The following is a 23,527-nucleotide window of genomic DNA, read 5'->3' as shown; positions in this document are numbered from 1 at the left end:
GTGGTAGTGATGAATGCAATGCCGCCGCACTGCATCTGACTTGCAATTCAGCATAACCCCCTATTCATTTTTTAACTGAAAAATTAATAAAAATGTTTTCAAAGTTTCAGTCTTTAAATTCAGTCGTTAGTAGAAATATAACTATTTACAGGTGGAATACAAATATAAATGTGTAATTATAAGCCACGTGGGTTTGCTTGTTTCTTAGACTTAGACCGTAATACAGTCTCTACTGTTCATGTACATTATTTTGAAAATTTATATAGAAAAAAAAAGGAGAAAATATTATTTCCAGATAAAAATGTAAAAAAAATGCTATATTTAAAAAAAACTATTTTTAAGTGACAGTACTTGAGGTTCTTAATACATTTTTGTATCGAAGCTGTGATGCCCATCTCCCACAACAAAGTCACCTAATACAGATGGATCACCATACTAATTAATTATAATTGTTTTTGTTTGTGCCTCTATATTACACAGCGTATACTTCTAGTAACTAAACTGGTTTGTCATTAAACTAATTACCACTGTAAATATAGAGGCTTTCTAGTTGGAATCACTGTGGCTTCTGCAAACCGTTGGCTATTATATTTGTCCCTTACATATGGCTAGATGGGTAGAGTGCCAAAAAGAAGGCAGTACCACCTTCAAATTTATACACACAAAATACCAGCTGAGTAGCTTTCAGTATTCATTTGAAGGTAGTGACTGCAGTCTGCACACTCTAGAACAAATATATAAATCTAGCATTAATACATTTTCTGTTTAAAGAATAAGAACTGACATAGTGGGGATCTTATTTTGCTACTCACAAAGTAGGAACCAGGGGCCTAATTCAGATCTGTTCGCTCGCTAGCGTTTTTTGCTGCGCAGCGATCAGAGCACTTCTGCGCATGCATATGCACCGCAATGCGCAGGCACGTCGTACGGATATAAAGCGGATCGTTGCTGTGCAATTGATTTAACGTAAAATCCATTCGCACAGCCTATCGCAAGGAGATTGACAGGAAAAAGGCGTTTGTGGGTGGCAACTGACTGTTTTCAGGGAGTGTTTGGAAAAACGCAGGCGTGTCCAAGCGTTTGCAGGGCGGGTGTCTGACGTCAATTCCGGCCTCGAACAGGCTGAAGTGATCGCAGCGGCTGAGTAAGGTCAGACCTACTCAGAAACTGCACAAACTGTTTTTGTACAGGGCGGCTGCACATGCGATCGCACACTTGCACAGCTAGAATACACTCCCCTACAGGTGGCGACTATCTGATCGCAGCGCTGCAAAAACTAGCTAGCAGGCGATCAGATCTGAATTAGGCCCTCAGGCCATTTAGGATCACTCCCAATGAGCTATCTATTCTTAAAACTGTTATATATCGCCAACAAATAAACCAGTTGGTTATAAAATAATGAAATATTACTTTATACAATTATGTAACTTTCCAAAAAAATCAGACACCTAAAGGGTGTATCAAGCAAGGACGGTGACCTGACAACTGCTTCCAGAAATGCTGAAAATGTAATTGAAATTCATGATTTATAGGTAATTACGTGATCACTGCTATTTGATAAGACAGGAAACTTCCTTCAAATCAATTGGTTGCAATTTATATAGTCGTAATTTATATATTTTTAGATATTTAAAATATTATTTTTTATTCCCATTTTGTTGAAAGTGCAATGTTAATTTCTTCAGGAGGCAGTGCTGTCCGATAAAGTAACAGACTTAAAATATTTGTAAAGAACATTTTTAAAGGATCCTGTTTAAATTCATTTCAATGTTACCGAGTAATGAAGACTGTAGCTGTGCTTGTCACAGCATGCCTTAGTCGGTGTCTTACAAGGCGGGCTGCTTTGTAAAATTTCCAAATCAGTTTTCATAGCAATAGAACTCAGGTTCTTGCATCTTAAATAAGTATCTGTCCAATTACAGCCAAAGCATCTAAACATGTGTTCTGTAATATGACCAATTTATATATCTGCAAATGTTTTCAGGAGGAAGCAAGTGCAAGGGCCAAATGGAACAGAGTGAGAGTTTCAAAAAGTGAGACATTTGGTAAGGTTTTGCAGGTTTTTTTTAAAGTGGCAGTCATTTACACAGCAAGATCAACCTGGCTTTGCAGTGTAAATGATTGCCACTTTAAAAAAAGCCTGAAAAACTTTACCAAATCTCTCACTTTCTGAAACTATCACTCTAAATTACATTTGGCCCCATGAGTTTTCAGGACGAAAGCTCAAGTACCAGCAGTGAGAATCTAATTGCACAGTGTTTAAGGGGCCCTACTCACTGGCCGACCCGCCGCCAAGCTGCCCGACGGCGGATACGGCCGACGAGCGACCCGGCGGCGGGGGGGCAGTGACGGGGGGAGTGAAGTTTCTTCACTCCCCCCGTCACGCGGCTGCATTGAAGTGCAGGCAAATATGGACGAGATCGTCCATATTGGCCTGCATGCACAGCCGACGGGAGACCAGCGATGAACGAGCGCGGGGCCGCGCATCGTTCATCGCTGGAGTCTCCACACTGAAAGATATTAACGAGTTCTCGTTCATTTATGAACGAGATCGTTCATATCTTTCTAAAAATCGGCCAGTGTGTAGGGCCTATAACTCTCAAGGCCTAGTTCTAGATCAGAAGGTGGTAATTACAGTAAATGATGAATACACCATGGTACACAAAATTTGTATTTATCATTAAGATCCCTTACACACTGGCATCAACAATCTTGATAGTATTTCTACTTCTAGTGTTTTTTAATGCTAATAAAAGCATGTAAATAGTACTAGGAAATAATTGATCCTAATGTCTTAGTTCCAGTGACCCACTTGTGTTTGTGCATGCATTTAGGACTGGGAGTAGTATATCCCCCCAACAACAATATGCCAGCTCTGGTTCCCATTGTCAGAGGGTGATCAGTCTTATGCTGGATTTAAGTAAGAATTCATACATTTAAAGTTAATTACAGGTTGAGTATCCCATATCCAAATATTCCGAAATACGGAATATTCCGAAATACGGACTTTTTTGAGTGAGAGTGGGATAGTGAAACTTTTGTTTTTTGATGTCTCAATGTACACAAACTTTGTTTAATACACAAAGTTATTAAAAATATTGTATTAAATGACCTTCAGGCTGTGTGTATTAGGTGTATAAGAAACATAAATGAATTGTGTGAATGTACACACACTTTGTTTAATGCACAAAGTTATAAAAAATATTGGCTAAAATGACCTTCAGGCTGTGTGTATAAGGTGTATATGAAACATAAATGCATTCTGTGCTTAGACTTGGGTCCCATCACCATGATATCTCATTATGGTATGCAATTATTCCAAAATACGGAGAAATCCCATATCCAAAATACCTCTGGTCCCAAGCATTTTGGATAAGGGATACTCAACCTGTATTCACTGAATGTACTGTGCTATATATCATGCTTTCGTTTTACGACATGATCTCTGTTTATATTTAAAGATAGAAATGAATAGTGCAAATTTGGCTTATCGTGGTTAAGGGCCCTGCAAAATAAAGAACCTAGAGGAGATGTATCAAAGTTTGGAGCAGAGATAAAGTGGAGAGATATAAACCACTAACCAATCAGCTCCTAACTGTCATTTTATAGGCTGTACTTGAAAAATGAGAGGAGCTAGTTGGCTGGTACTTTATCTCTCTCCACTTTATCTCTCTCCAATGTTTGATACATTTACACCACTTTGAAATATCTTTGTCCTTTGAAATATCAAACAAGTATTTATTGCATTAACATCTGTATTGTATATTAGAATCATGTGACATTCATTAGAGTACATCATTCTATGCTTGTAATTGTAATATTGGTGCAGCCTGCTGTACATTCTAGGATAATATTCCGACACTGATTGGGTGCCACTGGTAAAGAATGTGTATTGTGCATTCTATGAGAATGCAGCTTGATCAGCTATGGAAATCAACTAGATGGTAATGAATTGATTAAACATTGGACTGTAAGCTAGCACAGACATCACCATGACTTACATTTGTTTTGTAAATGTATAAACATGAAGTTCTGCATTACACTAATGTAATGTACATGCTGTGCAGAACATGTTCTATAAACATCCATCATATATATTTTTTTTTTATTACTAGACAGAAAGTGAAATGACACTATATAATCTTGATATCATAAAAATATTTCTATAAGACATAAAATAATACAGGTTTAAACATGACAATGTAAGAATTTTAAAACATTTCTTCAATATTTAAGTTTCCCCAGCACTGAGACATTCCTAGTAAAACGTATGAGCTGCCCCCGAGACTATTCAAACACGTATCATGGAGATTATCCCTAGGGCTGATGACTGAAGATTAAGTATCTAATACATTTTATTGCATGCAGAGTACTAAAATATGTGCACTATTGTATTACTAAGCATCTATGTGGCACATTCCGGAGACTATTAACATACATATACTTTCTGTAAGGGTGAGTACCTACATGAAAAAAACTACCCACAGCACCTAAATGAAGCAGCATTGTAATACCTTGAAATACTCAGTAATATATAGCAATACACTGTTGTGTGTGTAGAGTTTATATGTGCTCCTTTAATATGTAATCATGAGTTCCCTGCCCCTGTGTTTATATTCTGTATTGAATTAATTCAGGGCTAGAGATAAGTCAGGTCAGGGGAACTAGGTTTATGCCTATGTTACAACTGCAAAAAATAGCAATCTTTTTAGGATACGGGTGACAATGAATCACATTGGGGAGATGTATCAAGCCTTGAAGAAAGATAAAGTGAAGAGAGATAAACGGCAGGATGTAATGGAGTCCGAGACCGCCAGAGGTGCGGGATGCCGGCCGGTCTTTGACGTTTTTTTAAAGGGGCAATCAGTTACAAGGCAAAACCATGCCTTGTAAGTGATTGCCACTTTAAAAAAACATCCGAGATCGTCCGGCATCCATCACCTCCGGCGATCTCGGACTCCATTATATCCCACCAAAAGTATCAACCAATCAACTTTTGTCATTTTTTAAACACAGCCTATAAAATGACAGGAGCTGATTGGCTGGTACTTTATCTCTCTCCACTTTATCACTCTCCAAGGTTTGATACATCTTCCCCATTGTGTTCCAGCCAGTCATTATACTAGTACTCAATGCAGATATAGCTGGAAGTAAAGTCACCCTAAAAATATCTTTAGGTTAACATTGTAAAATGATAGCTGGTTTAGCTAATGTACATATTTTGAATATGATGTATAATTTAAATAATATTACATCTTTAGTAATGCACACATATAAATATATCATAACACAAACTGTTCTACCAATGGAAATATGTAATTCAGAATTTTGGTTTTAGCATAATTCAGATTTCTCCTGTATGTGGTTTAAGATAATTAATGGGAATACATTCTCATCAGTGTTATTCTACCAGCCAAAATAAGGCAAACTAGTTTTATGGACTCATTACGCTTCATGGCTGTGCAGTTTAAGTAATATATTTTACATAAGTATCTACTTTCCTAATTGTTAGTTATACTTAACAGTAATTATGTTAATCTATGGACAAGAGCAAATAAACTAGGAAACTGATTTCTAATAAAGAACTGTCATTTTTGAAGTTTATCTGTAAAAAAAGGCTGCCCATCTGTGTTACCTGGATTATATACAGTATATAGGAATATGGATGGGAGAACATTCTGAATTCCTTCTGCACCCTCTTCTGGCTGAAACGTGTAGAAAAATGCAGCAGACCAATAGAAACAGACCTCTGTCACTTTTAGCTACGTGACTGTCATATATACTGTAAATGACCTGAAGGTATTTGGCCTCACATATGACCTCAGTTAAGACAGCAACACACGTAATAAAGCTAATTAGTTAATTACAGCAGGAGCCGGTAAATTAAATAGTACATTAATTAAAGTAGTTATTAGTACTTTTCAATAGATATAAATATTAGTATTATTATCCTTTATTTTATATAGCACCATCATGTGTGGTATGTAATATCAACAATTCACTCATTCATTTTGTCAACACCGTAATTGTGACATATTCAGAATGTCGACATTCAAAAAGAGGACACTGACAAAATGGGTTATGTTAACACATAAAAAGGTCGACATGACATTTTTTGTAATGTTTTTGGTGTCATTTTTTGTGTAGCATGACCAAGAACCTCAATTAGTGCACCGCATCCCAGCATGAGAGCCATTGCAGGTTACTATTCCCAATCGTAGTCTACATGGATGGTAAAGTATTCAAAAGTTAAAAATAAAAAACAAATAGTAAAAAAAGCCATGTCGACATTTCATGTGTTGCCTGCCCTGTGTCGACCTGCCCAGGGTCGACCTTTTAATGTAACCACCTTTTTACCATGTCAGCCTTGCCCATGTTGACCAATAGTGTTTAACCTATTGACTATCATCCTAAAAACTGTTGATCTACCATCCGGATACCAACAAAATGTTAACCTTTTCAATATATCGAGATTATGAATGTCAATAGTCAGGATGTTGACACTCATATTTTAGCCTAACTCTAATCCTAATTCTAACTTTAACCTTATTCCAGCAAAAACCAAACCCTAATTGCAGCCAAACCCAAACCTAAACCAAAATTCCATCTGTCGACACTGTAACTGTCAACATTCATAATTACGAGGTGTGGCTATTAAATAACGAGACTGTACTTGCAAAAAATAACTCACACTGCTTGAGTTAACAGGGAGTGGGGGAACAATGACCTTGGACTATTCCAAAACAGTTTTGCAAGTGTCACCCCTCTCGCCCAGATAGTTTGCTGTCACAGAGTAGAAGAAGTTGTGTTTACCCGTGCGTTGTAAAAATGCTTAGTTCAAAAGTAGAGCGACACATTAACTTAACATTTTTGGTTAAAATGAGCAAAACTCCCACTGAATGTTTCCATATGCTACCCGAGGCTTGCGGGGCAGACTGAATGTCACATACAGTACACGTGTGTTTGAGTGGCACAAAAGATTTAGTGAGGATGTCGAAGATGATGAAGGACTTGTACATCAAAAGCAAATGAAAATTGAGAAAATTGTTCGAACTGAAATGATATCAGAGATGGTAAATATTGACAAAGAAACTACTCGTATTAGGCAAGTTTTGCACCAAGATCTTAACATGACAGAAGATAAGCTAAGATGGTTCCAAGGCTTCTCACTGCCAACATGGATCTTCCAGTATTATCCTGAGACAAAACGCCAATCCGTGTACTAGAAAACACCATCATCACCAAGAATGAAGAAAGCTTGTCAAAGCAAATCCAAAGCCATGTTAATTGTTTTCATTGACATCAAGGGTGTTATTTTGGCAGACTGGGTACCAGAAAGCACAACAGTGAATCAATATCACTACAAAAATGTTCTAGAAACTTTACAGGAAAGAATCAGAAGAAAGAAGTCAGAGTTGTGGAAAAATGGTTTCATCCTCCATCAGGACAACGCACCAGTCCACACAGCTTTCTCTGTGAGCAGTTTTTGGCAGAGAAACAGATAGCAGTGCTAGAACACCCTCTATACTCACCACCGTGTGACTTTTGTCTTTTCCCTAAAGTCTTTACTAAAGGGAACCCGTTTTGCACAGTTACTGAGGTAAATAAGAAAACGGCAGAGCAGTAGAGACAGCTGATAGATAATGAGCTACAGTACAGCTTTGACCAATGGAAAATAAGAATGCAGCGGCGTGTGGATGCAGAAGGGGAGTACATAGAAGGAGAATGGAGTTAAAATGTACTTAATATAATTAAACTTAAATTATAGCATCAGTCTCATTATTTAATAGCCACACCTTGTGTAATGGTGTCTACATGTTACCTACATCCAGCACTAACACTTTCATTCCAAAATTACACAAACACACTTATGGCAAATTAACCCATCAGAACCACAGGAGAAAATCAAAGGGAATGCATAGAGAACATATTACAAACAATCATTAACCAGGCCGAGTTCACTGAGCCTAGTTCTGGTAACTGGAAAATAGGGGAACCTCATACTGCTTTTATTATTACTATTATTATTATTATTATTATTATTATTTGGGCCTGTTTTTCCAACAGCTTTGCAGCTGGTTCTAAACCCAGTGCTTAGTAAATCTATGGTTTCTATTGTCAATAGTTGGTCCGATGGTTTATTGCTATTTAAAGTTGTTGTTTTTCCCCCAAAATCAACTCTTAGTAAATTTACCCCATAACTACTGTATGTACTAAGCCTTGGAGAGAGATAAAGTTCCAACCAACCAGTTCCTGTCAATTTTCAAACACAGCCTGTAACATGACAATTAGGAGCTGATTGGCTGGTACTTTATCTCCATCCACGTTATCTCTCTACAAGGCTTAGTACATATTGGGGGTCATTCCGAGTTGTTCGCTCGCAAGCTGCTTTTAGCAGCTTTGCACACGCTAAGCCGCCGCCTACTGGGAGTGAATCTTAGCTTAGCAAAATTGCGAACGAAAGATTCGCAATATTGCGAAAATACTTCTCTGTGCAGTTTCTGAGTAGCTCGAGACTTACTCTGCCAGTGCGATCAGTTCAGTGCTTGTCGTTTCTGGTTTGACGTCACAAACACACCCAGCGTTCGCCCAGACACTCCTCCGTTTCTCCAGCCACTCCCGCGTTTTTCCCAGAAACGGTAGCGTTTTTTCACACACACCCATAAAACGGCCAGTTTCCGCCCAGAAACACCCACTTCCTGTCAATCACATTACGATCACCAGAACGAAGAAAAAACCTCGTAATGCCGTGAGTAAAATACCTAACTGCATAGCAAATTTACATTGCGCATGCGCATTAGCGACTAATCGCTCCGTTGCGAGAAAAAAATAACGACCGAACAACTCGGAATGACCCCCATAATTCAGAATTGACCCATTGCTGTGATAAAGTGATAGTAGTATCTATCTTCAATTAAAATTATATATTAGAAAAGTGAAAAATGTAGACTGTACTTGATCTTGATAACATAGTGATGATTTATGTACTAACATTGCTGACAGGTGCAGATCTAAAGTATACAGTAGCAATAAATCAGAGATGAGCTTTCGTCTTGCTAGAGCACTGTAATTGGATTAAGCAAATTTGTGATTGTGTGCTATCTATAAATAATCTCTCTTTTTTTTGGCATTTTAGGTCAAGCATGTTTCCCCGGGTTTGGTGGCTTTTGTTCTTGTTAGATGTCCAGACTTATGTGGCACAGAATTTCTTTGAAGAGAAAAGAGTTGGAAGATACAAGCCCAGAGCTTTAACATCAGGTCCAGTGGACAAGGTTCCCAGCCTCAGTGATCAAGGTGAGGCATCAATACAAAAAGTCATAACATATGGTTAGGGATCCAAAATATGGGTTACAAAGACATTTTCTGTCAAAGCCTATTTTGTACTACTAACTGATAAACTATTATGTTTGGAGATGCACTTAGCCTTGCTTATGTTTGGGATTCAGTGAAATTTGTGTTTGTCCAAATCGTTATGGAACTACTGTACCAACTAAGTGGAATCAGTAGCAGGAAAAAAGAAGTGATAATGCCACTGTATAGGTCATTGGTGCGGCCCCATCTGGAATACTGTGTCCAGTTCTGGAGACCATATCTCCAGAAAGATATAAATACATTAGAGAGTGTACAAAGAAGGGCAACTGCATGGCCTACATCACAAAACTTACACAGAAAGGCTAAAAGATCTTAACATGTATAGTTTGGAGGAGAGAAGGGAAAGGGGGGACATGATAGAAACTTTCAAATATATCAAGGGTCTTAAAAAAGTTCAGGAGGGAAACATTCTTCAAAGGAAGAGAAGTATTAGAACACAAGGACATACACTTAGACTGGAGGGGGGGGGGTCAGGGGAAATTTAAGGAAAAATTACTTCACAGAAAGGGAAGTGGAATAGCCTCCCATCAGAGGTGGTAGAGGCTAAGACTGTAGAGCAATTTAAACATGCTTGGGATAGACATATGAATATCCTTACAAAGAATTAAGGATCAAAAAGGGTTGAGATTACCTAAAGGATAAAAAAAAGGGGCAGACTAGATGGGCCAAGTGGTTCTTATCTGCCGTCAAATTCTATGTTTCTATGACTGTTTAGCAGAATTTAAAGCTTCTGCTCCCTCGTGTTGATGATCATCACCGGCAGTAGCCATCATTGTGTTGCCTCCCCATGACAAGCATAGTCTAGCCTATTTATTTATGGACAGCTGCCTCTGATTGCTAATGCCATCTCAGGGGTAGCCGACAGGAAAAAAGCTTTATTATTAAAATAAAGTATTTTGTTTCCAGTTTATTTATTTTTTCTATTATTATTATTATTATTATTATTATTATTATTATTATTTCTGTTGTTGTTGTTGTTGTTGTAGATCTGGATCTAGAAGCCTAAGGAATTCAATTGCCCATAGTAATTTACCACAAGCTAATTGATCCCCGGGGCTATCCAATTAGTCCGAAAAGCAGACTGAAGCCAGCACTTAGGGATTTTTTTCAAGACCCGCTGAGATTCCCCCCCCCCCAAAAAAAAAATCCACAATTAGTTCCATGAAAATACATAGAACCAAGAACTTATCCCAGATCCTATGTGTTTTTGCCTGAAAATGGAACAATTTTCAGGAGACAAAAATGGGCTACAATTGAATTGCCCAACAAAATACGGAAATTGCATAAAAAGTCAGTTTTTTCTCTCCCAAAAAATGATCAGGCTGATTACATTCTCCCCTAAGTCTGGCCATTGAGTTCCAGTAAGCATATGGAAGCTGGGGGGCTGCGTACTTGGGAGAATGAGTGCAGGGGGCTCTGCATACTTGGGAGAATGAGTGCAGAGGGGGCTGAGTACTTGGGAGAATGAGTGCAGAGGGGGCTGCGTACTTGGGAGAATAAGTGCAGAGGGGGCTGTGTACTAGGGAGAATGAGTGCAGAGGGGGATGCATAATAGGGAGAATGAGTGCAGGGGGGCTTGGTACTTGGTAGAGAGGGGAAGAGAGGGGTTGCATACTTGGGAGAATGAGTGCATGGGGGTCTGCGTACTTGGGAGAAAGAGTGTAGAGGGGGCTGTGTACTAGGAAGAATGAGCGCATGGGGGTCTGCGTATTTGGGGGAATGAGTGGAGAGGGGGCTGCGTACTTGGGAGAATGAGTGTAGAGGTGGATGTGTACTAGGGAGAATGAGTGCATGAGGGTCTGCGTACTTGGGGGAATGAGTGGAGAGGGGGCTGCATTTTTGGGACAATGAGTGCAGAGGGGGACGTGTACTTGAGAGATTGAGTGCAGAGGGACTGCATACTTGGTAAAATAAGTGCAGAGGGACTGCATACTAGGTAAAATAAGTGCAGAGTGGGTTGCGTACATGGGAGAATGAGTGATGGGGGGCTGCGTACTTGGGAGAATGAGTGCAGAGGGGGCTGTGTACTTGGGAGAATGAGTGAAGAGTGGGGCTGTGTATTTGGGAGAATGAGTGCAGGGAGGTCTGCGTACTTGGTACAGTGAGTGAAGAGTGGTTGCGTACTTGGGAGAATGAGTGCAGAGGGGGCTGCGGACTAGGAAGAATGAATGCAGAGGGGCTGCATACTTGGGAGAATGAGTGCAGAGGAGTCTGCGTACTTGGGAGAATGAGTGCAGAGGGGGCTTTGTATTTGGGAGAATGAGTGCAGAGGGGGCTGCATATTTGGGAGAATGAGTGCAGAGGGGGCTACGTACTTGGGAGAATGAGTGCTGAGGGGGCTGCAAACATGAAAGAATGAGTGCAGAGGGGGCTGCGTACTTGGGAGAATTAGTGCAGGGGGGCTGTGTACTTGGGAGAATGAGTGCAGGGGGTCTGCGTACTTGGGAGAATGAGTGCAGGGGGGCTATGTACTTGGGAGAATGAGTGCTGAGGGCGCTGCAAACATGAAAGAATGAGTGCAGAGGGGGCTGTGTACTTGGGAAAATGAGTGCAGGGGGGCTGTGTACTTGGTACAGTGAGTGAAGAGTGGGGCTGTGTATTTGGGAGAATGAGTGCAGGGAGGTCTGCGTACTTGGTACAGTGAGTGAAGAGTGGGGCTGTGTATTTGGGAGAATGAGTGCACGGAGGTCTGCGTACTTGGTACAGTGAGTGAAGAGTGGTTGCGTACTTGGGAGAATGAGTGCAGAGGAGTCTGCGTACTTGGGAGAATGAGTGCAGAGGGGGCTTTGTATTTGGGAGAATGAGTGCAGAGGGGGTTGCATACTTGGGAGAATGAGTGCAGAAGGGGCTACGTACTTGGGAGAATGAGTGCTGAGGGGGCTGCAAACATGAAAGAATGAGTGCAGAGGGGGCTGCCTACTTGGGAGAATTAGTGCAGGGGGGCTGTGTACTTGGGAGAATGAGTGCAGGGGGGCTGCGTACTTGGGAGAATGAGTGCAGGGGGGCTATGTACTTGGGAGAATGAGTGCTGAGGGCGCTGCAAACATGAAAGATTGAGTGCAGAGGGGGCTGCCTACTTGGGAGAATTAGTGCAGGGGGGCTGTGTACTTGGGAGAATGAGTGCAGGGGGGCTGCGTACTTGGGAGAATGAGTGCAGGGGGGCTATGTACTTGGGAGAATGAGTGCTGAGGGCGCTGCAAACATGAAAGATTGAGTGCAGAGGGGGCTGTGTACTTGGGAGAATTAGTGCAGGGGAGGCTGTGTACTTGGGAAAATGAGTGCAGGTGGGCTGTGTACTTGGTACAGTGAGTGAAGAGTGGGGCTGTGTATTTGGGAGAATGAGTGCAGGGAGGTCTGCATACTTGGTACAGTGAGTGAAGAGTGGGGCTGTGTATTTGGGAGAATGAGTGCACGGAGGTCTTCGTACTTGGTACAGTGAGTGAAGAGTGGTTGCGTACTTGGGAGAATGAGTGCAGAGGGGGATGCGGACTAGGAAAAATAAGTGCAGAGGGGCTGCATACTTGGGAGAATGAGTGCAGAGGGGGCTTTGTATTTGGGAGAATGAGTGCAGAGGGGGCTGCATTCTTGGGAGAATGAGTGTAGAGGGGGCTACGTACTTGGGAGAATGAGTGCTGAGGGGGCTGCAAACATGAAAGAATGAGTGCAGGGGGGCTGTGTACTTGGGAGAATGAGTGCAGAGGGGGCTACGTACTTGGGAGAATGAGTGCTGATGAGGCTGCAAACATGAAAGAATGAGTGCAGGGGAGGCTGTGTACTTGTGAGAATGAGTGCAAGGGGGTCTGCATACTTGTGAGAATGAGTGCAGGGAGGTCTGCATACTTGGGAGGATGAGTGCAGAGGAGGATGCATTTTTTTGAGACAATGAGTGCAGAGGGGGCTGTGTACTTGGTAGAATGAGTGCAGAGGGCTGCGTACTTGGGAGAATGAGTGCAGAGGGGCTGTGTACTTGGAAGAATGAGTGCAGGGGGGCTGTGTACTTGGGAGAATGAGAGAAGAGAGGGGCTGCGTACTTGGGAGAATGAGTGCAGAGGGTGCTGTGTACTTCGGAGAATGAGTGCAGAGGGCTGCGTACTTGGGAGAATGAGTGCAGAGGGGCTGTGTACTTGGGAGAATGAGTGCAGAGGGGCTGTGTACTTGGAAGAATGAGTGCAGAGGGGCTGTGTACTTGGAAGAATGAGTGCAGGGGGGCTGTGTACTTGGGAGAATGAGAGAAGAGAGGGGCTGCGTACTTGGGAGAATGAGTGCAGAGGGTGCTGTGTACTTCGGAGAATGAGTGCAGAGGGCTGCGTACTTGGGAGAATGAGGGGGGCTGCGTACTTGGGAGAGTGATGATATCAGAACTCCCTGCTTAAATAGATAGAATTACAGTAGATTAAACATATATTACCATGACTTAATTAATAAAATAATAATAATACAGGTTGAGTATCCCATATCCAAATATTCCGAAATACGGAATATTCCGAAATACAGACTTTTTTGAGTGAGAGTGAGATAGTGAAATCTTTGTTTTTTGATGACTCAATGTACACAAACTTTGTTTAACACACAAAGTTATTAAAAATATTGTATTAAATGACCTTCAGGCTGTGTGTATAAGGTGTACATGAAACATAAATGAATTGTGTGAATGTAGACACACTTTGTTTAATGCACAAAGTTATAAAAAATATTGGCTAAAATGACCTTCAGGCTGTGTGTATAAGGGGTATATGTAACATAAATGCATTCTGTGCTTAGATTTAGGTCCCATCACCATAATATCTCATTATGGTATGCAATTATTCCAAAATACGGAAAAATCCCATATCCAAAATACCTCTGGTCCCAAGCATTTTGGATAAGGGATACTCAACCTGTAAAAGATCATTCAAAGTACTATACTTGAAAAAAAAAGAAATAGTCAGATGGTATAGACAATGAAAAATCCAATTATCCAGATGTCACCCAGGCACAGAAAATGTTACTAGTAACGAAAACTTAATGAAAAATAACTAGAATCTAGCATAGGGGTTAATTCGTTTTTGATGACGCAACATCAAATCAATATCCAGTTCATATTATGGGTCTGATTCAGTCTCACGCTGCTGTGACTGCTTTAGAATCTTTTGATGTAGTCACGCCTACGGGTTTATGCTAATGCTAGTAGAAGTCCTTCCCTGGTGTACAAACGTGCGTCTGACTGTGATAGTACTGGGATGCCTACTACAACAATCCCACTTGATGTGTCTTTAGACGCTTCCATTGGGTGCAGCATCAAATTTTGCTAGTGCCCCATGCTCGGTGCAGAATCTCCTTTAGATTATTGGCCTCCAATTTATGCAGTTAAGTCTCTGAGGGGGTCATTCAGATCTGATCGTAGATGTGGTAAATTTAGCACATCTACGATCAGTTACTCAGACATATGGGGGGGATGCCCAGCACAGGTCTAGTCTGCCCTCATGCCTGGCCCTACCCACCTCCCATCCCCTTGCACGGTGGCCATGCTTTTGAACCCACCGAGTAGCTCCACAATGGTCTGGACACGCCTGCATAGTCTGGACCGTGCCCCACCAACAGCATTCTAACGCCGTTGGGACACCCGCTCCCACCCTGCGACCACCTCTGCCTGTCAATCAGGCAGAGGCGATCGCAGCCTTGAGATGCTTTTGCATCTCACTGGGCTTCACGGGGTGCCCACGCGCAGTGGCCTGCTGGGCGGGAGCACTCCCCAAAGGGATTTAGACTGCAATCGCTGCCGCTGCAGCGTTCCAGTCTGAATGACTCCCTGAATTCGTAACCACACTGCAACACTTCCACAACACGCACATCAGACAGGGCATCTCAGTGTGTATGAATCGTCACCTCTTAGTCAGCCTTGCACATTTTCAATACACTTCCATGAATGTGTCTTAGTTGCTGTTGTGACTCTGCACAAATACACTGTGGGACACATGCACTGTGCGACTTCTTAGCTGAATATTCTCTGTAAAGCTCTACACATAAGCACTATATAAATTGGTTACAGACATCTCCACTTGGGTATCGGGATGGTAGATAGACAGTAATTAAGTCGACCACTATTTGTCAACCTGGAAAAGGTCGACATGGGAAAAAGGTTGACACATTAAAATGGGCGACACGGGACACGTAGACACATGAAAATGTCAACATGACTTTTTTACTATTTTTTATTTTTAACTTTATCAAACTTTACCATCCACGTGGACTACGGTTGGGAATAGTAACCTGTGCCGAGCGCAGCAGCAGCAACGTGAGGCACCTTTCACTCACCATGCAAGGGTACACGGTGCACTATTTGGGGTTCCTGGTCATGATATGCAAAAAAAAACCCCATCAAAAACAGTCAAAAATGTCATGTCAACTTTTTAATGTGCCGCCATGTCCTGTGTCAAACCATTTCACTGCGTGGACATTTTTCCCATGTCGAACAATAGTTGTCGACCTATTGACTGTCGACCTTAACTAGGTTGACCATTTGAACCATAACCCTCTACTTGATATACAGATAGGCATTGCAAAATGTATTTCTACTTCAGATCTGATTAAGACAATGTGGATCCATAAAAGGGTAGATTATGGATAATAAGCCTTGTAGGCAATTCATTTTGATATTTCAAGAAATGTAAGGCTGCTCGTAGCTGTCTAGTATCGATGAACATAATGAAACATACAACCACTGATTCTGTAATAGTTTCATGAATAAATGTCCCTTGTTATGTATCAACAATTATATTTTAGGCGTCAAAACTGTTTATGTCATATATTACTCAATATGTGTCATATGATCTCTTGTATCAGATGAAGACTGCCTTCTGGAGATGGCTTTCCTCCTGGACAGCTCAGAAAGTGCTAAGGAATATAATCACAACCAGGAGAAGAGGTTTGTGTTGCAGATGGTGGACAAGCTGAAAGGCATTGAACTGGACTCCAAGAGGGCGTTCAGCTGGAGAATGGCCTTATTACAGTACAGCAGTACGGTGCTCATAGAACAGACATTCAGAGACTGGAAAGGACCTGAGAACTTTAAAGCTCGCGTTACTCCCATAGCATACATTGGTCATGGTACATTCACATCCTATGCCATCACCAACTTAACCCAACTGTATATGAATGAAGGGACACACAAGAGTGTGAAAGTGGCCATACTTCTAACGGACGGGGTAGATCATCCGAGAAATCCTGATATTTTTGCTGCTACTACTAATGCAAAACAGCATGACATTAAGCTCTTCACTGTTGGAATGACATCTGTATCCAAGGAAACGGCCAATGCTGCTAAACTCCGCTTACTGGCGAGCGTGCCTGCTACCAGATTTGTGTTCCATTTACAGGAAACCACTGTGGTGGATTCCATTCTGAAGGAAGTGGTATGTATGGATTTTATGACTACAGCTATCATTTATTGTATGCGTATAAGAAGGTCTGTCACCTACAGATAGCATGGTGGCAGCCGCTTGGTGCACATCATGGAGCTCACCAACTTACAAAGCACCAGGGACGTCATTGAATCCCAATATGCTTGCATCCACTAAGTTAAGGCAATGTATTATCTTATAATACTACAGTAACTGTTTTTATACCATTTTGGTAAATGTATTTTTGAAGAAAGATGATAAAAAAACACCTTAATCAACCAGGTACCAGGTGTAGAAATGGAAGACCATGTAGCAGAATGACAAGTCAGCTGGAGTCCATAATTTAGCACATATTAAATCTGCATACATTTTTAAACATAAATATAAATGAAACATAATTCTTAATTATAAGGCTGTGAAAAACTATTCTGGATCGAGTCCCTGAACTATTATATGTATATTTATATGGGATGGTCCTGCTGTGTTAGTGGAAGTTGTTATCTGTATATAGGGACAGGACCCTCAGCAAGTTAGAACAGTACCAGTACATTTTCCATATTGCCAGTATCTGGGTTGGAAACATTTTTAAAATTAGTAAATAGAGACAACTGTGATGTTGCCCATAGCAACAAATCAGATGTGTGCCTTTATATTGTATACTGCAATACAAAAAATATAGCTTAATTATGATTGCTACTCCAAAGTTGTCCTGTGTTCAAGTTTATAAATGTTCCTATAGAGCACCCACTTATGTATTTATATGCCTTCCCAAAGTAGTCTTATGTAGTTACATCCCAGCCCAGAGCCCCACTTATGTATTTTTATGCCAGAAAATAGTCCACACTAATGTATTTATATACCAGCCAAAGTATCCCTTATGTATTTATATGCCAGCCAAGAACCCCCCTTATGTATGCATATGCCAGTCTAGAGCCCCCTCTACTGTATATATGTATATACAAGCCTAGAGCCCCCTTTATGTATTTATATCCCAGCCCAGAGACCCAACTTATGTATTTATATATCAGCACAGAGCACCCACTTATATATATATTTATATACCAGAAAAGAGCCCCCACTTATGTATTTATATACCAGCCAAAATCCCCATTATATATTTATATACCAGCACAGAACACCCACTTATATATATTTATATGCCAGAAAAGAGCCCCCATTAAAGTATTTATATACCAGCCAAAGTCCCCAATATATATATATATATATATATATATATATATATATATATATATGCCAGACCAGATCCTCACTTATGTATTCATATTCCAGCCCAAAGCCTCCACTTATGTATATGCCAGACCAGATCCCCACTTATGTATTCATATTCCAGCCCACAGCCCCCACTTATGTATATTCCAGCCACAAGCCCTAATTTATGTACTGTATGTGTATGCCTGTCCAGAGCCCCCATATGTATCTATATGCCAGCCAAAGTCCCCATTTATGTATGTATATGCCAGCCAAGAGTACCCCTTATTTGTTTCTATGCCCAGAGCCTCTCATGCATTTATATGCCAGACCAGAGCCTCCCTTATGTAAGCATATGCCAGTCCAGAGCCCCCTTATTTATATGCCAGCCCAGATCCCCCACTTATGTATATATATTTGCCAGTCTAGAGCCCCTATGTATGTATATGCCAGCAAAAGCCCCCATTTATGTATGTATGTATGTATGTATGTATGTATGTATGTGCTATCCCAGAATTCCCCTTATTTGTTTCCCTGCCAGCCCAGGACCTCTTTTATGTATTTATATGCCAGCTCAGAGCCCCCCTTATGTATTTATATGCCAGCCTCGAACCCACGTTATATATGTATAAGACAGCCCAGAACTCCCACTTATGTATAGATGTGTCCACATACGCCTTTCCTAAAAGCTTACATTCTGAAGGAGTTGGGCAGACAGACACGAACACAGAGGGGTACAAGTGAGCATGTAACAGAAGGTTAGGATGAATGGCAGCCAAAGCCCTGTTATGTATTTATATAGTAGCCCAGAGCCCCCCTTATGTATGAATATGCCAGCCCAGAGCCCCCTTTATGTAGTTATATCCCAGTCCAAAGCCCCCCTTTATATATGTATATGCCAGAACAGAGCCAGCACTTCTGTATGTATATGCCAGAACAGAGCCAGCACTTCTGTATGTATATGCCGTCCTGAGCCCCCCTTATGTTTATATATTTGCCAGTCCAGAGTCCCAACTTATGCATGTACAGTATATGCCAACCAAAGCTTCCTTTATGTATTTATAAGCCAGTCAAGAGCCCCCTTCTGTATTATATGCCAGCCCAGAGACCCCACTTATGTATTTATATACCAGCCCAAACTGCACTTTTCACGGTTGTGAGCACTAGTTTAATCGGGTTTAGCTGCTTCATGTGGCTAAACCCAACACTAATGGGCGCGATCGGCGAGATAACGGGCATCAATTGAATATTGGGCCTAATTCAGACCTGACCCGTGCTGTGCGTTTTCGCACAGCACCGATCAGATCTGAACAGTGCATGCGCCGGCACCGCAATGCGCCGGCGCATGCCACACAGCCGTCCCAGCCTTGTGACCGCCTCTGCCTGATTGACAGGCAGAGGAAGGTCGCTGAGCAGGTGGGAGTGGGCCAGCAGCATTTGCCCGCTGTTTAGGGGGGCACAGTCCGGGCAATGCAGGCGTGCCCGGACCTTTGGGGCGGCGGGCTGTAGCGGCAGCGTTGCGTCACGCGCAGCCGCTGCGTCCCTCACAGTGACGAGTAGCTCCTGGCAGGGAGCTACTCTTCCAGTACAAAAGCTTCACCGCTGTGCGATGCTTTTGTACTTGTGCAGGGGGGGGGGGGGGAGGGTAGGGCCTGACATGCGGAGTGGACTAGCCCTGTGCCGGGCGCCCCCCCCCTCCCCCCCCGCATATCAAGGAAGCTGATCGTAGATGTGCTAAATTTAGCAATTCTACGATCAGGTCTGAAACACCCCCATTGTCCCTGTATCACTTTAGACAGGAGATCAGGTTGCAATAACAATTGAATTCCCCCCATAGTGTGTCTCCGAACACATGCGCCTGACGTGTTTAATTTTACACTGAAACATTTTCAAATGCTAACCATTATCCTGCTTGTAGTACAATGCAACATATATGAATATGTATAGGTGAAATGGAAGATAGAGTAGATCACGTATGTGCAGATTATGACTCTTTTGTATCATATGTTAGGTATAATATGGTGCTCGATTAAATTGTCACAAGAGTTAAAAATTCTTGCCTCTTTCTTTTAAGTAAGCTTTTCTTGGATTCAACATAGGTGATGACTTGTAAGATATATAGGGAAACTAAAACAGAGAAGGTCTACATATTGTGAAGTCAATAAAATGATATTATTTGGTGTTATACATTGGGAAGAAGTAGGATTATTGTAACTAAGTTGATAGAAAAAACCCCCATAATTTTTGCTTGTTAACTTTAAGCTCTAAATGAAATTATTTTTGTAACATATATAGTAAAGACTGCATGTGAGGTACTATATGAAACTCAGAATTTACTTTATTGACACTTCCAATCACTGATTTGCATCACATCTCGGTTTTTCTTTTTGTTTTGTTTTTTTACAGAAAGAGCTTGCAGAGGAAGGGGTAAGTGCTCCAATTGTCAAATGACCTACAGTGTATATCTTTAGCTTTCCTGGCAGACAACAGAAACAAATGTTTTGGGTGAGATGTAATAAAGCGCCGTGGAATATGTGTGTGCTATATAAATAACTGGAAATAAGTCAGAGTTTGACGGCTGTGTGGGATGCCTGGTCGAACTCTGACGTTTTTGTAAAGTGGCAATCATGTACAAGGCATGGTTTAGTCTTGTGGATGTTTGCCCCTTTAAAAAAAAATGTCCGAGTTCAGGCGACATCCTGCATGGCCGCTGACCTCGGACTTCATTACATCCTGTCCTTTGTATAGCACAAATACATACAATCTGCAAGTGTTATAAACAGTCCCTTTTATATTTTTATTGAGATTTCAAGGAGGGGAATAAGCATCATTTCTTTTTGTTAATACTGAGACAGGGAGAAAGCAGCCCGTTAACTATACTCTCTCACTCAAATGTTGAACAATGTTCTTGCTTGCACTAATAGTAAAAATTTAACATAATTTTAAAATATCCTTATGTGGCTGCTTTAAGTACTGGCATCTACTACAACTGTCTGAGTAGGATAATGAGAATATCATAGGACTCTTCTCTCTGTGGGTGCCCGCTGCACAGCAGACAGGGGAGTAGGGAGGGCGGTTCCGGCGGAGCGCGAGCTCCAGGCGCTGAAACTGTCAGGGGGCGCCGGCGGGTCTCGGAGCTCAGGAAGTGTGAGGAGAGCGGTGGGTCCCAGAGCTGCAGGGAGCGTGAGGAGAGCAGCGGGTCCTGGAGCTGCAGGGAGCGGGAGGAGCAGAGCGGTGGGTCCCGAAGCTGCAGGGAGGGTGAGTAGTGGAGCGGCGGCCAGCTACCTGGCACAGTGTGTATAATGGGCTACCTGGCACAGTGTGTATAATGGGCTACCTGGTGCAGTGTGTATATGGGGCTACCTAGCACAATGTGTATATGGGGTTACCTTGCACAGTGTGTATATGGGGCTACGTGGCGCAGTGTGTATATGGGGCTATCTGGAGCAGTGTGTATATGGGGCTACCTGGAGCAGTGTGTATAATGGTCTACCTAACACAATGTGTATAATGGGCTACCTGGCGCATTGTGTATATGGGTCTGCATGGAACAGTGTGTATATGGGGCTACCTGGCACAGTGTGTATATGGGGCTACCCGGCGTAATGTGTATAATGGGCTGCCTGGTGTAATGTGTATAATAGGCTACCTGCTACAATGTGTATATGGGGCTACCTGCCGCAATATGTATAAGGGGCTCTACTGAGGTGTAATGTGTGTAAGAGGCTTTAACTTGGCATAATTCAGGTTGCCGCTGCAGAGAAGGTGATGGAGCTGGGGTCTGAGGAAGGTGAGGGCTGAGGTTGGTGAGGGGGTTGTGGCTGAGGAAGGTGAGGGGGCTGTTTTTGAGAAAGTTGAGGGGGCTGGGAGCTGAGGAAGGTGATGGAGCCAGGGGCTGAGGAAGGTGATGAGGGCTGAAGATGGAGCTGTGGCTGAGGAAGATGAGTGTCTAGGTGCTGAGCAAGGTGATTGAGGCTGTGTCTGAGGAAGGTGATGGGTATGTGTTTGAGTATATATGGGGGGGGGGGGGGGGGGGGCATCGCGATATGAGCTTGCTCCGGTTGGCTTTGGCTACACGCTACGCCTCTGACAGCAGGTCTCCAGTCTTTGGGGCAGATGTACTGAAAAGTGATAATGTGGAGAGACATAAAGTACCAGCCAATCAGCTCCTAACTGTCATGTTACAGGTTGTGTTTAAAAAATGACAGGAGCTGGTTGGTTGGTAGTTTATCTCTCTCCACTTTATCACTTTCAAGGCTCAGTACATCTGCCCCCTTAATATAAGAACAGCAGGTATTCTAGCGAGTGCTGCTCAGCTGCAGCAGATCTCTTACACTCTAGTACCAGGCACCAGGGCCTGCCGGAACTTGTAGTTCCAATCTGCTGCATAGCCATAGCAGCGTCGAGGCAGTTGGGGGCCTAATGTCTGGGTCAAGGATTAAGTTGCCTCCGGACTCCAGGGAGATTTTCGGATACCTGGACATTCCGGAGTAAAGTTCAAGGATTACATCATTGATAAGTAGAATTTCTGGGCACCATTCCTGAGCTTTCCTCCTGAAATATAGCACCACATGTAAGTTATGATTACAGGATGCATTAAAATCACATGGTGAAAGAAACAAACCGAATTACGTTTCTCCTGTGTACAGTATGTTCAAGAACAAACAAAACGCGTGACTTCTAAATTAAATTGCGTCATCCTTTTTTCCAGTGCCGACAGTCACCTGTCTGTACCTGTGAGAAAGGTGAAAAGGGACCTTCAGGACCAGCTGTAAGTACATCTGATTATTAATACAACTGCTAATTGCTGAACAAGTGTAAACATATTTTAACAATATATCTTCTTGTAACCATGAAACAGTAAGAGTGAGGAGGAGTCCAGATGTATCAGTATACCTTAGGGGGCTGAAGTATGGTTGGATCTTGCAGTTCCTAGCACTGCACTTGCTCTGTATCTGCATTTCAGAGTCATACACATTTCAGTCACATCATGACTTGCAGCTTAGTGGGCATAACTGGGCAGCAAAGAGCGTTCACATGTAAGATGAGTGCGGACGTGTAAAGGGTGTGAAATAATAATTGTGAAGCTGTTTCAGATGGATCTCATGCTTCAGGTATAGTTGGTGCAAGTGCACAGTGATAATGATGATGATTATTATTACATTTTATTTATAAGGCACCGCAAGTGTTTCACAGCGCCATACAAAGGACAGCACAGGGAGACAAAACTTAACATTACAGTAAATAAATAATAAAAATAGAGTACAGGTAACAAAGAGCACCACAATTCTCAAAACATAATATAGCATAGATGTAAGTAGTGAGTGAGTGATCAGCGTACTATTAGGAGCTGGTGGCCATAGATAGAGATGAGCCTTTACCAGCAAGAGAAAAAGTGGGTAAAGATGGTCACTGAGTAGGAGAGGGCTGTGAGTGAAATGTGTCGAGAAGAGGGTTTTGACAACAAGAGGAAAGAGGGCCCTGCTCTGAGGAACTAACAATCTAGTAGGAAGTGGTGACAGACAGATGACATGAGGTGCAAGCAAGCGGGAGGTAGTCTGATGACA

At 42.1% G+C, this 23,527-nt stretch overlaps 1 protein-coding gene across 1 annotated transcript in view; it reads left to right on the top strand.

The window, feature by feature from the left end:
* Positions 1-9,143: 9,143 nt before the first annotated feature.
* Positions 9,144-23,527, top strand: part of COL28A1 (collagen type XXVIII alpha 1 chain) — a 142,661-nt gene continuing 128,277 nt past the window's right edge. Inside the window, exons 1-4 of the mRNA XM_063933569.1 lie at positions 9,144-9,294; positions 16,195-16,763; positions 20,367-20,387; positions 22,672-22,731. Of these exons, the coding sequence (XP_063789639.1) occupies positions 9,144-9,294; positions 16,195-16,763; positions 20,367-20,387; positions 22,672-22,731 (801 nt within the window). The remainder of the gene's footprint in view (positions 9,295-16,194; positions 16,764-20,366; positions 20,388-22,671; positions 22,732-23,527) is intronic.

The sequence above is a fragment of the Pseudophryne corroboree genome, chromosome 7 (assembly GCF_028390025.1).
Source record: "Pseudophryne corroboree isolate aPseCor3 chromosome 7, aPseCor3.hap2, whole genome shotgun sequence".
NCBI classification, from domain to species: domain Eukaryota; kingdom Metazoa; phylum Chordata; class Amphibia; order Anura; family Myobatrachidae; genus Pseudophryne; species Pseudophryne corroboree.
The sequence above is the reverse complement of the archived record's forward strand: the minus strand, read 5'-3'. Positions and strand labels throughout refer to the sequence as shown.